The 13,781-nt window shown below is 49.0% G+C and overlaps 3 protein-coding genes across 3 annotated transcripts; 1 reads left to right on the plus strand and 2 right to left on the minus strand.

The window, feature by feature from the left end:
- Positions 1–118: 118 nt before the first annotated feature.
- LTR84_005524 (uncharacterized protein) lies at positions 119–1,279 on the minus strand (the record flags this gene model as incomplete). Its single annotated transcript, XM_064849092.1, has 2 exons — positions 119–1,124; positions 1,185–1,279. 2 exons carry the CDS (start codon positions 1,277–1,279, stop codon positions 119–121), a joined length of 1,101 nt encoding a protein of 366 aa, XP_064704306.1.
- An 820-nt stretch (positions 1,280–2,099) lies between these two features.
- On the plus strand, positions 2,100–3,833 carry LTR84_005525 (uncharacterized protein; the record flags this gene model as incomplete). Its single annotated transcript, XM_064849093.1, has 1 exon — positions 2,100–3,833. The coding sequence occupies one exon, from the start codon at positions 2,100–2,102 to the stop codon at positions 3,831–3,833; it is 1,734 nt and encodes a 577-aa protein (XP_064704307.1).
- A 595-nt stretch (positions 3,834–4,428) lies between these two features.
- LTR84_005526 (uncharacterized protein) lies at positions 4,429–13,491 on the minus strand (the record flags this gene model as incomplete). The annotated part of the gene is made up of 1 exon (XM_064849094.1): positions 4,429–13,491. One exon carries the CDS (start codon positions 13,489–13,491, stop codon positions 4,429–4,431), a length of 9,063 nt encoding a protein of 3,020 aa, XP_064704308.1.
- Positions 13,492–13,781: the final 290 nt, after the last annotated feature.

The raw sequence follows: 13,781 nt of genomic DNA on the forward strand, positions 1-13,781 counted from the left end.
GACACCCAAAAACCATCTACAGTTTAGAAAAAAAATTTGAATACTAAAAACAAAAATCATTCATGAAGAAACCCAGCTCGCTCATTCAATCATTCCGTCTCGCTAATCTCTAGAAATTCTATCCGACCAACCCCTTTAATATCTGAATCTGACTCCTAATCCCATGCAGGGCGTTCTCATCCGGACCCTCACCAGGCGTCCATTTGGCATGTGCGAAATCAATCAATCTAGCCTCGAGCACCTTCTGCGTCACGACCTCATCGTCGTCATCGTCATGATCATCGCCTTCTTCATCCTCCTCCTCCTTCCCATCCCCTTCCTCTTCAGCTTTCAACCCGGCCTCCAACGCCTCATCATCCCCTTCGTACACCCACAATACGGAAGCCGAATACATCCTGCTCTCCTGGTTCTCCAACACATACTGTATACTCTCGAGCTCACGAATCATACGCTTAGCGATCAGCGCGCCATGACGTTTCTTGAACTCGACTTTGCCCCCTGATGCCTCGTTTCGCGTCACACCACCAAGATACGTCGTGAACGCGTCCACGACGCTATCCTTGTCGAACGTCCGGCCATAGTGTTTGTTATACGACTTGGCGCCGTTCTTGATCTCGACGTTTGGCTCCGGCGCCTCGGTAGCATCACCGCCGTTTCCGTCGAGATGGACCTTCATGCCTGCAACGCGAAAGCCTAGACTGCCGCTGGTCGTGGAAGCGGCGACGTCGTCGAGGGTCTTCCGCTTGGCGCCCGGCGCAGCGTCGTCCCACAGCCGTGCCCCCAGCTTCACGTCCAGCACGTTCGGGTGCTTGAAGCCGTGAGTCGTGTTCTCCAGCACGATGGCTAGCCCGGTGCTCAGTTTCTTGCCGCCTGATGGCTTCCATGTTGCGCGCTTGATGAGACCCGGCGTTGGGTCTGTCACGACAGGCCCTGCGCTTGCGTTTGTGGATGCTCCTGTCTCGGCTGACTCGGCCTCATCGTCGTTCTGCATTAGACTGCCGATGAAGGTGGGCATGTGGGCTTGAAAGAGTGGGTGTTCTTTGGCAGACTCGTAGAAGTCGATTTCGGCTTGGACACAAGGTTTGATCAGTAGTGAGCCCGAGGCGTTGGAGGAGATGCCTTGGCTGGTAACGTAGGTCAGCTTGAGACCCCTTGAACGTTGGGCTCTTGAGGGAGGAACTTACTGTCCCGCTGCTCCATGTTCAAATGATACCAGTTCAGAGGCATCCGGGACGGCTTCTGTTGCCCGCTTTTTGGCTGCAGGCTGGGACGTAGCCATTTTGATTTTGGTCACAATTCAATTCAGATAACCGATAAACGAGATAGTGAAGGGCAGCAAGAGTGAGAGACAGACAAACAGACAGGAAAGATAGACCGTTACAGACTACAGGTCAGGTCTGGGTCGCAACATCAGAGCGTTATATAAAGTGATGGTGGGGGTAGTCGAGCTGAAACGTGCATGAAGGATCGTTCAGCGGGATTCCAAGGGTTGTTTGGAGGGGAAGCTGAGGGGCATGCGCCAGGGTCAGGAGGCCAATCATGCTTAAAGATTGGGTGGTTCGGTGCCTATCAACCCCTAGATCGAAGCCAAGGTCTCCGAAACTTTAGGTACTTCCGGGGGTGAGCTGCTAGACTAAATAGGTGCTGCCAGGTGAAAGTGTGGGGGCCACATGGCTTAATTGGCTATCTTACTGGGCTAACCTTGCATCCTTTCAAACATCGTCTTTCCAGTGACTTCATTTGCGTCTAAACCGCAGCCTTGTCCGCTTCTTACTCCTGCTGCTGAACATAGAATTTGTGATATCAGGACAAACAGGAAACGGTGCAGTGCATGTGCATGTGCAGGACATGATCTCTTCACTTTTGCTTCACACAAGACACACCTTTCGTTTTCTCACCGTCAACCATGAAGCGGCCATGGTGACACAAGGAAGGTGAAGAATGTCTCCAGCCTTTACAATCGAGCAGTCGCATTCATCCAAATACTCAACCCATTCTCTTGATCTCTCCACTTCAACCACTTTCATTGTTTATCATCCAAGCTACTCTCAATCCAGTTCTCTGCCCACCGTTGAGCTCTCTTACATTACTCTTTCAGCATGGCGAGCATTCCCGAGAACGCTGCAAATAGCTCTGGCTCATGGGAAAGTCCAAATGGATCTGTCAATTCTCAGATCTCGGTAGAGGCCGATCTGAATCAAAAATCCATTCCTCTCAGATCGACTACCGACACCAAAACATCCAGCGGCGAAGCCCAGCAATCATCTAGTAATCTTGAAATCGATCACTCAAAGGAACAAAATGCCGACGACGACGGTGATGATGATGCGGAACGTCTCGAAGGCGATTATGGTAAGATCTCCAATCTTCCGCCAGAGACAGCCGAAAAGAAAAAGAAAAAGAAGAAAAAGAGGAAGCCCGCTAGTCAACGTGGCCTCGACAAACCTACAGGATTCGAGAGCTTCTTCGCCGACACCCCCTTGACCCCGGAGCAATACGCTGAAGAAAGAGAGCTCTATGATCCAAAATCACATTTCATCGACCGTATTCTGACTGCCATAGCTCGTTTTGAGCGCACCCGCAAACTAAGTCCAGAGCGTCGTGACGTTCTCTTCAAATACCTTACTTATGGCGGTGTTGAATGTGGCCCTAACGCGTTCCAAGGCGGACAAGATCTCAGCAACATGGACAAATCTACGATAGCAAGCATTCTCAGCAATGCATCAATCACAGAGGAGAAGCGTGACCTGGAGACTGAGACTAGCCTATATGCCGTGGACTTTGAAGCCTGTATGAAAGGGTTTCTCTCCCGTCATGCTGGGCCTTTGTATGGTTTTGAGCAGCGTGAAGTCGTCGATCGTGTTACTAGCACTTTGGAACGCTTCATGGACTATCTACTACAGCACGACGTGTGCCCGGAATACAGTGCTGATGTTCTCAAGACACGTAACTTCTGCCGCTATGATGCAAACCCAGAACTCTGGAGCATTGCAGAGGCCTCACGGCGTCTACCAGGAGACTTCAACAGAGCTTGTTCAACCCTTTTTGGGGGGCAGTATTCTGAATATGACGGAGAAACCTGGTGGGGCGATCCCAACAACACAGAGGCACATTTCGTCGGCCTCAAGCCGGAAGAGGCGAGCCAAATCCTGCAATTCGGTATCGCCGGCGCAGCGACGGAGCAAGTCTACACCTTTTACCTCGATGTCATGAAAGGCTCCAAAAACCTCGAAGTCGTCTCCGTGGAAAACTATGTTGGACTGGAAATTACCCGGGTAGAACCACCAACAGCTGAATGTAAGGAAATCTACACAGCTAACTCCGCGCACTTCCGTCCTGTCGGACGTGTCTATGCAAAAGCTTGGAAAAATCCGGAAGCACCACCGGAGGATCTGACAGCGGAGGAGCATGAACAGGCACGTAGAGAAGCAGATAAACCCACAACAGGACAAGAGGAGAAAGACGACGAGTATCTCTTTTTCATCGAATCCATCATTCAGGAAGACTTGCGTGTGGGCATGAAACTGGAGGCGACGGTGCGAACCCTCAACTGTGGATTAATGTATTTCGATCATTTCTTGACCCTATATCCCACTTTCGACACTTATCTCCCGAATGAAGCCATGATGGGTTGGAAGAAGCCCCGGCCGGTCAAAGGTGCGTTCGACTTCGTCGAAGAAGAGGAACTCGTAACGTACAAGGGAGGTGATGACCATGAAAGCAAGGAGCACGCCGCAGGTGATGTCGATGGCAGTGTCGATAGCAATCAAAATGGAGGTGGTGCCCTGCAAGAGGATCCGGAGGACGATGAGAGAGCTGGGCTTGATCTCTAGTGAAAGGCCTATTGTCAGACATTGAGTATAGCAAGCATGACTTGGGATTTGGGCAAGATTCTTCACAATAAGCACGCTGCCACCAAGCATCCTTGGTCAACCACTGGCAGCAGACAGCAACGCCCAGCTATCTTGGTCGGGCGATGATTCACTTGAATTTTGGGACTGGAAACGGAGCACTCGCGGAGGACTGTGGGAGTATTTCATCTTTCCATATCCTAGCCTTGCTGTTTCCCCTTTACGAACTTGAATCAGAGAGACAGTAACGAACGCCTATTCCAAAATTCCCAATAGAATCAATCAATCATGAACGAACCAGAAAGGAAATCATAATTTTACGTTTTTGTTATTGAAAGAAAAAAGGACATCTACGTACATAATCTGCATCTGTGCGTTCACTGTCCCTCAAGTAAATACTTAGTAGTCAAAGTAAAGTTTGAATCCTGGCTTTTTCTCAGAAACGAACGCCACGCCACGCCACGCCACGCCACAACCACCGAGGCCGCCGTCGTCATCAACATATCAACATATCATCCCATTCTACCCTGTGTGTCAAACCACCAACCCCACGCAAACGACATCAACCCAGCTCAGCTCAACTCAAACGATTCAGATATTTCTTGCCCAGCAAAAGGACGCTTTTCTTCTTGTGGCCCTCGGGATCGCTCTCGATGCCGTCGTCATGAGCACCGGCGGTGTTTCCATTCTCCCGTTCTTTATCTTTGTCCTTGGCGCTGCTCTCACGATGGCTCTCGCTCTTCCCGAGACTGAGCGGGCCGAACGACACGCGGCCCTTGACCGTGTCGCCGGAGAAGTGGCGGCCGATTGTGTCTTTCAGCAGACTGCGCGAGCCGGTTGCTGTGGAGGGGCGGCGGGCTGGGTCAAGGGGTGGAGTGGATGATGTATTGATGGATAATGGTGTGCTCGATGCGCCTGATGTCGTCGAGGTGGGTGGTGCAGCGGGGCTTGAGCGGGGAATTGGCATTGCCAGGCTGGATGTGTTCGGTCTGGGGAGTGGGAGAGTGGATGGGTTCGGGCTTGTCGGGTAGTTGTTGATGTTGCTAGCCCAGCTGCCACTACGCAGGAGGGGTCCGCCGAATGTCCCGATCTTGTGCCCGTTCGTGCCGACGGGGGATTGGAAGGTGATTCCACTCGATTCGAAGTCGTCGTCGTCTTTGCTGTCTTGGGAGAACGAGTATAAGCTCGTCGTCTCGGATGTGGAGGGTTGTGTGAGGTTGAAGTCGGAGTTGCCAAGTGTGGAGTTATGTGCGATTTCTTTCAGTCGCTCGACTTGTTTCTTGCTGGGACGGTGATGGGAGAATTTGTTCCCAATGATGGCGCCTGTATGAGAGATGAGAGCTCTGATGACGTCCTTTTTGAGCTTCAACGCAAGATCCAGATTGGACCAAGTTTTGTTACGATATTCGAGCGTCGGCATGCGAAAGACGAAATCGTGCAAATCTTCGAAATTGCGATCACTCTTGCCCTTGTAGCTTAGACAGATAACGAAACTGTTCAATTTCACATGTGCCAGTGTCATGTAGTTTGAAGCTCGAGACATCATCTGTGAGAGATCATCGGCAGCCTTGTCTTTCTTGTTCTTGCTTCCTAAGCCTCGATCCTTGCTGGCACCACGGTGTAGGGGATTTTTCTTCTTTTCTTCGCTGTTGCCCAATCCCACGAGACTCGTAGACGATGCATCATTTTTCCTTGTTGAGCGCAAGCTACTAGCTGATGATTTACGCAAAGGAGCTGGATGGTTGAGGGGTCCCAAGGCTGCGGACCTTGCATTGGAAGAATTGAAGTGCTTGAAAAATCTGTGATGCTCAGGAGAAATACCCAAGCCTTTCTTATTCTGTGATGCTGTCCCGTTGCGGCCAGAAGTATTGTGATGGAGTGTGTATGTCGGCTTTAGTCTCCTGGCCATTACTCCTGGAGATGTGTCACGCTTTCCATCTATGCTCGTGGAAACTCGACTTTCATTTCCAGTCATTAAAGCTACACGAGCTTCTTCCAACTCTGGATCTTCAGCATCATCTTCGATGGGTTGCATATTTTTCACCATGAGGGGTGAAAAATTGCCATTGTCAAACGCGTTGGACCCAACACCAGGGAAGATATACTCAAATAGCTTCTTTCCTAGCTCTCGCTCAAGTTGCACTTTTAACGGGAAGACTGTGACGTGAAATTGCTCCAGGACTGGTATACCCGCGATAGCTTCAAGCATATACCAGTGTACCAAAACCATCTTTTGCACTTCTGCCACGCTTGGTCGTCGGTTCGAGGGGTCGAAGTATGGACTGATGATTTCAGGGTAGATGGCATTGGGTAGTAAATTCCATCCTCGAATGTGTTCAATCTCGACTGCGTTGTGATTTGAGCCGTCACTGTTGTCGATCCGTTCGTAGGCTGCATTGCCAAGTTGAAATTCGAGTAATGGGTCATCTTTGCCACGCATGAGATGCCAAACTACCTCTGAAGCACTTAAATACCATCGTAGAAGTCCGCTAGATTGAGATGTTTTGCGATCGTCGATCTTCTGCTGAGAAGTATTGATGGCTTTCATGATGAAAAACAATTCGTCCTCGCAATTGGCGAGGTCCTTCTCGAGGTTGATCCGGTCTTGCCACCCTTCCTTATCCAAATATTTGGCATTGATCTGGAAATGAAGTTTGATGTCTTCAAGCTGTCGGATTCTCTCTTGTAAGCTTTCAGCCATTTCAGGAGCCCCTCTCAAATCGCTAAAGTCGGAAGCAAGCATGATCTTCTCCAACCTTTCACTGCGAGTCTTTTCCAAAGGCTCACTGTAGAGAAGTAGATCCAAGACAATGATATACATGGAGTAATATTGTGTAGAATCGCAACGAGCACGAACCCGAGGGAAATCGACCCACAAGTGATCGATACGGTTTTCTTTCCGTGACGGGTGTTTGATCTCACCAGTCTCATTACTCTCCACCTCTTCGTTGTACTTCAGGCGAAGTGGGTTGTACTTTTCGTATCGGAGACTTGCCGATGTTTTCTGTATGACTCTTTGAAAGCCAAAGGGGTCCAAATGAAAATCAAACATCGCTTCTAGAGAGACCCATGGAGGCCATGAAGATCCGGGAGTATTGCCGTATCGATTGCCCGAATAAAGATGAAGGTATCTTGCAAGCGTTTTCGTACTCGCAACGAAGAATTGTGCTCCATCCATGTCAAGAGCAAATCGGCGCTGCACCAAACCACTGACCTCATCTGCCATTCGAGCCTTGTCCATTATTGCAACCACTTTCAATTGCATGCCTTTGGCTGATACCAAGACAACAGATTTAGTGTTCTTTTCACTCTGGAGTTGTATTTGTGGAGCGACCAGTCGAACATGGTAGCCATTCATTGCCTTGAAATTTTCGGATATGCCATCACCTATATCACTGCTGAAGGAGTGTCTTCGGTCAGGTGATGGCTCACTCTCTTGTTTCGTAGATTGATCATCATCCTCATCTGCAGCATGGACAAATCGTTTTGCATCGTTCAGCAGCTGTTTGATTCTATCTTCAATTACTGAATCTTCGTCCTTCTCGTCTGTTGGAGAGATGACGCTGGGAGTTGGGGGGACTTGAAGGTCTTGCTTTCTCTCTCGTTTGCGTCGTCGCTCCTTGGATTTCGCTTGTTCATCGACTATATCAAGGATGAATTTGACGGCTCGGCGTGACATATAGTAGACAAAACCACGTCGTTGACTGACTTGATGACTGTAGCGTAAAATGATATTCCGAAGGTCGTTGTTCCATTTGAGCTGTGCGTTATGAATGATGAACCGGTTGTTAAAGTCACTGGCGAATTCATCATGAGAAGCCGAGTAGAGGCCATCCATGTCAACATGCTGATTAGCGGTAGACTGGTTATCATTTTCAGTCAATGTTGTTGCAGTACTGCCGTGTCTCAGCCCAGATGCCGGTTCAATATTGTCTCCAGGAGCCACGTGTGCAGCTAACCGGCGAAGTCCATGTTGAAGGAATTTTTGTTTACTCTCCAATTCTTTTTGTTGCGCAAGAAGAGTTGCGTGTTTATCTTTGATAGTTTTGTCATGATCACCGTCTCGGATGACTAGAAGTTCATGATCACTCATCAGGCGATTGTGTGTCTGCAGTTTTTCCTCCAAGTCATGTAGTCGATCTTCGATCAAATTCATCTGTACTTTCCGTGGATCATTGTGTTGAGACATGACGCAGAAGTGTGTGTTCTCCTCTCCAAATGGACTAACACGTGATTCATCGCCATGTATAGAATTTCCTTGATCAGTTTGTCGAAAGTACGTAAATCGAGGAGTAAATGCGAGAGGGAGGATTTTGGTTTCTGGATTTGACTCCGCCGGAAGAACCCAATCTAGCTCAACAAAATCGTCCATATCGATCCAAGTGAAATCGTGGTCAGGAATTGTAAACTGGGATAGGTCCACATTGACTGGTGCGTCTTGAAACGTTGACAGCATTTCGTCCGTAGCCTTCTGAAGATCCTCCGCGGTTGTGCCCCCTATACTTGCAGCCACTGCTCTCATGTCAGCCCGTATGAAATCAAGTTCAGCCTTATTGATCTTCATAGCGCTAGTCCTCATCTGCTCGGATTTGCCCTTGGAGAGAGTATTAAAATACTCTCTTCGTTGGTGGATATCCATTATGAAGCTGTCAATTTTGAATTTGATCCCGGTTGCTGACACAACATCCTCTTGATAGTCCTCGGCATCTTTGTGCTTATAGACATGGGCGATGTAAAGTGGCGACAACAAAAGGCCGTACTTTATGGTCGCTAGATGTCTGCCAAACTTTTTGCTTGACTTCTCAGGCCCTCTCCACAGAGGTCCTTGTCGGATGGGAAGAGACATTACTCCCGAAAACAAAGACCACCAATTGAAGAAGTGAGTAAAAAATCTTGGACTTAGATGGACACTGTTGTAACTCTCAGAAGGAGTGGAGTCGCCTTTCAACCAATCTCGGTCGTAAGGAGCAGCGACTGCAACTGAGAGATGAATGTGATTGCTGCGAAAGCCCCTGAAAGCATCATAGTCCTTCAGATCCACATCGTGCATCTGATTCGGATTCTTGAGAACGACTCCATAATGAGGCTCGAATTCTGAAGATCGCCCGCCATCGTCCAAGTCTCTCTCAAAAACAAGCCCAGCGGTCCACTGGACGTTGCCAGAGACCTTCATGATGACCTTCTTGAATATCGCAGCATTCTTCTGTGAGTTATTGCTGGACATGCTGTCGCTGTCATGTCTTGCCTTCTGTTCAGGTGAATTACGGGCTTCATGGCTGTAGTCAGGAATGGCTAGCACGTACTCTCCACTCCTGACAGTCATGAAGTTTCGAGGATCATCCCCAGAATGTATTGACAATTGAACATCGCTTCGCCAACACATCACAAACCCGGCTCCATAGCCAGTCACAACATAGGGATCTCTTGACCCTTTGAGGCGCAATTGCACGTCGCCATCGCCCTTCCAGTTGACAGTCAGCCTTGAATGAAAGCTTAGTCGAATTTTGTCCCAAAAGCCCACGCGGTCGGATGGATCTATCTCTGGCTTAGTAAAGCCCTCGATAATCATCATCATGTCTTGGATGACAGGTTGATATGATGTACCCCAGGATATAGTAGTGGGTAGACTTGTATTGATGTCTACAACGGGACGAGAGAAGGTCTTCACGGGTGACACCGTTCTCCTGACATCAATAGCGAAGGCTGGAATGGAACCTCCTTCGTTGTCGTGTTGACCTTTTGGTACAATGGTAACCTTGACATGTTTTGTAGACTGATCATCTCGAAATTCTTCAGCGATGACAAAATCTGAGCGTAAGGACCAACTTGGCAATCTAGGTGGTTGCCCTGGTCTGATAGCGGGTACATGGAGCAGGCTTAGAGGATAGTCACGGAGCATGACACGAGCCTCGCCCATGTCAAGGGCAAGACTGAGAGGGACCAAAAGTGCGTATTCCGTGTCGTAGGGCATTCCTTTCCCGATATCGTGCAGAAATTTCGGCAGCTCCGCCTGTGGAAATGAAGGCTTATCAACGACGAGATGCAGGTCGCTAATGATTACTGTCATCAGTCCAGGCCGATTGGGAATGCTTAGGATTGCTTCATGCTCTTCAGATTCATCTGGTGGTTCATCAGCTCCAGCGAACATGTGCCGAATGTTTCTGATGGTGTTGTTTTGCATCTGAGTCATCCAATCAACCTTCTTTTTCCAACTTCTGGCGTTATGTGCTTCGAGCTTATCCCAAGCCTCTTTGGCATTGATTTTGGCATTATTTGACAGGGAACAAACTCCATCGCGATCATAACGGATCTTTCCTGATTCTCTCCCGCGGCGTCCCCGAGATGTAGATCTTTTGCGAGGAGTTGGATTGTTATCAAAACTCCGCGATCGTCGTGAGTGGTAACTTGAAGCAGCACCTGGTGAGGCGCCGCGACTTGAATGAGCTCTGTATCGTGAGGATGATCGAGGGACTCTTTCTTCGTTCAGTCGTTTGACTTTCAAGCGATATGCATCTGCTCGTGCTAAGCGTTGCTTCTGCTCAATGCGCCCCATGCTATAGATCACACCGAGTTTCCACTCAAAGGGATCGTCTTCAAACTCAAAGCAAAGTGCTTTGCAACGCAATGACACACGAGGTATTTGCTTGGGGCCCACTGGATCCTTTCTCAAAATATATTGATTAGTTCTTGTTTGGAAACGGTGCTGAAGCTGTGCCATTGCCTTTCCCGTATTGATAAAGTTGTCAAAGACTTTGTACATCTGCAGTCCATGAGGAACTCCAATACGGATGAAGTCCAATGACACATCAATCGACTTTTCCTCGACCGTACCGTGGATAGTCTTCTTCTTGTTATGACGAAGGTCAACACGGATATTACTTGCGCCGACCACACGTGCCCATACACGCTTGAGATGGGGCGCTTCAGCGTGCAAGCGGATCAAATGAGACCTAAAAAAGGGTGCAGACCACCTATGGCGCCCACCAGAAACATCATATATCTGTAACAGCACCGCCGGGTCCGAGGGCATTTGGCCCTTTATTTGCACATAGTTTGCTTTGACATCAATAGTGATGATTTCGGAGCCTGGAGGTGTAGGGTAATGAACCGTCTCGGGCTGAGCGTCATGGGAGCTAGATGCTGTAGACTTAGTGACACCTTTAGCGGCAGGAGCAGGTCCCAGGAATGCGTCTTTCAAGAACGAGGCTCCCACTCCAAATGAATAGAATCTGTACAAGGAGAACTCTAGATAAATCGATCGAATGACAGAATGTAGATGGAACAATGGACCTTGATGATCACGGGACGTGCTGAGTGCCACTTCACATCTGGGAACAGAGAGGAATGGGCGTGATTCCCAGCTGTCGAGGGATTCGATAATGTAGCCCTCAAATCCCTTGACGTGAATTGCAAGCCGTCTTCCATCGGTTGGATCACTATGATGCCTTCGTGGAGGAGACATAGGGTGCGACGTATGTTTGCCGGTGGAGAAGGTCTCGTCGAATCGGGCAGAAGTGCTGGTTTTCCTTCTAGTAAGACCCGGCTTCCTCACAGGCTCTGTACGTGAAGATTGATAGTGAGCTGTCCATGATTCTAGTTCGAGTGCAATCCCTCTTGTCTGCCTAGAGATACTAGAATCAATCGCTGCGGTCTCGATGCTGCACCCAGAGCCCTCAAAGTTGACCTCGATAAGCCACGATGGCAACTTCCTCAGGAAGGCGGTTGGCGAAGGTTTGGTTGTAGTAACCACCCTTTCGGTTCGGCTGTGGCGCTTGAAGTGCCTGACTATATTATAGATGCCTTGGCTGACTTCTTCACGTACCATGAGAACTGAGAAAGTACGGAGGTTTCCAGACATGACGACCGATACATCTGTAGATGCAACAACCTGAGTTCTGATTTCCAGCGCTTCGGCAAGTACGAGGTTATGTTTTACGCCGGTAGATGCTTGATAGTAAAGTTGGTGGGACATGATCCGAAAATTCGACCCGAGAGAATATGAAAGCTCTCCGACAGCGGAATGAGAAGACTCCACGTCCAAAGAGACTGACGAAATCGAAGATATGATCATGTCATACTCGCCAGGAGCAGCGTGCGCGGGGTCAGCAACTGGTAGAATGAATCTCACAACCGGTTCGTGAATGGAGAGTTTGATGCTCGCTTTGGGCAATAACCGAGAAATAAGACTATGACGAGCAGGTGAAGGGCTAGTCGAAGCAGGTCTGTGCTGTGCTATAGCCAATAGTCTGATAAGATGTTGCGGGACTAGATCGACCGAGGGGGATGTGACGACGAAATTTGCATATAGAATGTTGGTATTTCGCTCAGCAACATCACGATCTTGTGTGAAGCTCATGGTCTTTGCAGGCAAAGTCGTCCTTATGGTAGTAGTCGCCATGGGTATATACATAATCTTGTTTGTGTGTGAATCATCCTCGTCCAAGCTCACAGAGATCGACAAGGCAGCCACCAAGGCTTGATGAGCAATGTCGTCTCTTGAGAAGTATGTCCGGTGAGCCGGGGATTTTTGATCAAGTCGATGCAAGTCGATGCCAATTTCATGGATGACGACATTAGCAGTAAGAGGGAGGTTTGCCTGGCGAAGAGACTCAACCTCTTTAGAGATTCGGACGAAGCTCAAGGCCAGTTGGATCTCTTGGACACTTTGAAGGATGGAACTGAAGAACTCTTTGGAATCTGCCACAGCCTGGACGATTGAAGCCTCTCGACTACCAGGACTGTCAAGCTCCTCAACAACGTCCTCAAAGGTAATTTCTTCGATGGGGCTCAAGATCTGCGGAGGCTGTTGACTCTTCATCTCTCGCTTGCCTCGGCGTGAAAATTGGGTAATCTCATCAACAGGTACATAAAGGCGGCCGGCCTTTATTGCAATTGATGTATCACGTAAACCTGCTCGCTCTTTGTACAACAGTCCGTGGATGTTGATAGTCATACCATCGAGGACCTCGATCGGATCGCGGCCTCCCACACCCATTATGATGCTCTTCACGGTGAAAACCCATTCTGCGGGCTTCTGACCACCTGTTGGGTCTTTCTTATGGCGAAATAGTCGACCTCTATCAAGGAGTTTTCGGCGCGTATAGACAGCGGCAGTGAAAGAAGATATCTGAACATAGCCCACTCCCACAACCTCGGCTGTTGTATTCGTAGCAACAATATCGAACAGGCGAAGCAGGTGGATTCTGCTGTGAATGCGCTTGATACGCTCCTTGACATTTGTTAACTTCTTCCACAATTGGCTTCTCTTTCCTCTGCGACCCTTCGACTCCTTATTCGCGGGCTCGTCATCCCCGCGCTTCTCATGTGAGCCTGATCCGTCCGCAGAAATGGCTGGGGAAGTCTCAAAGGTTGCAGGATCGAGAGTGATTTTCAATTCCTCAAAGACCAAGCTCACCCAGGACGGTTGAGCAAACGTCGGCCGGTGAAGACTGAGGCCAATTCCGCGCAAGTCTATCCTTAAACCTTCTCTTGGAGTGTAGGAGATATGTCTGAAGCTGAAGTAACCAATCCTTTGGATCGAAACGCCGGTCACAATCCGGAAAACGGCGAGTAAGACAAACGTGGACAGGTACACCAGGAGAATGACGGCGGCGAAGGAGGTGCCATTGACCAAAGGCATGGTAGATGTTTATGTCCCTAGCAGTATGGTCCTCGATCTAGAATGCGATGGGTATAGTGATTTGCGACGGGGGATCATGCCAGCTACACCGGAGTCTTCTTAAGAGCCAGCTCTTTGGCGTAGGATGTGGCTTATATGCATTCATGACCGTACATGTTGACTCTGAGAACAGTTCTCTGCTTCAAGTGCATCGGTGTTAAAGCTCTGTGTTTCTCAAATTCCTCCCACCAACCTCTGCAATGTTGCCCTCTGCGGCGGAATTCCGTTCGAGAAAGGTTGGATACTCGGAG

This window comes from Exophiala bonariae (assembly GCF_035927105.1).
Source record: "Exophiala bonariae strain CCFEE 5792 chromosome Unknown scaffold_20, whole genome shotgun sequence".
Classification (NCBI taxonomy): domain Eukaryota; kingdom Fungi; phylum Ascomycota; class Eurotiomycetes; order Chaetothyriales; family Herpotrichiellaceae; genus Exophiala; species Exophiala bonariae.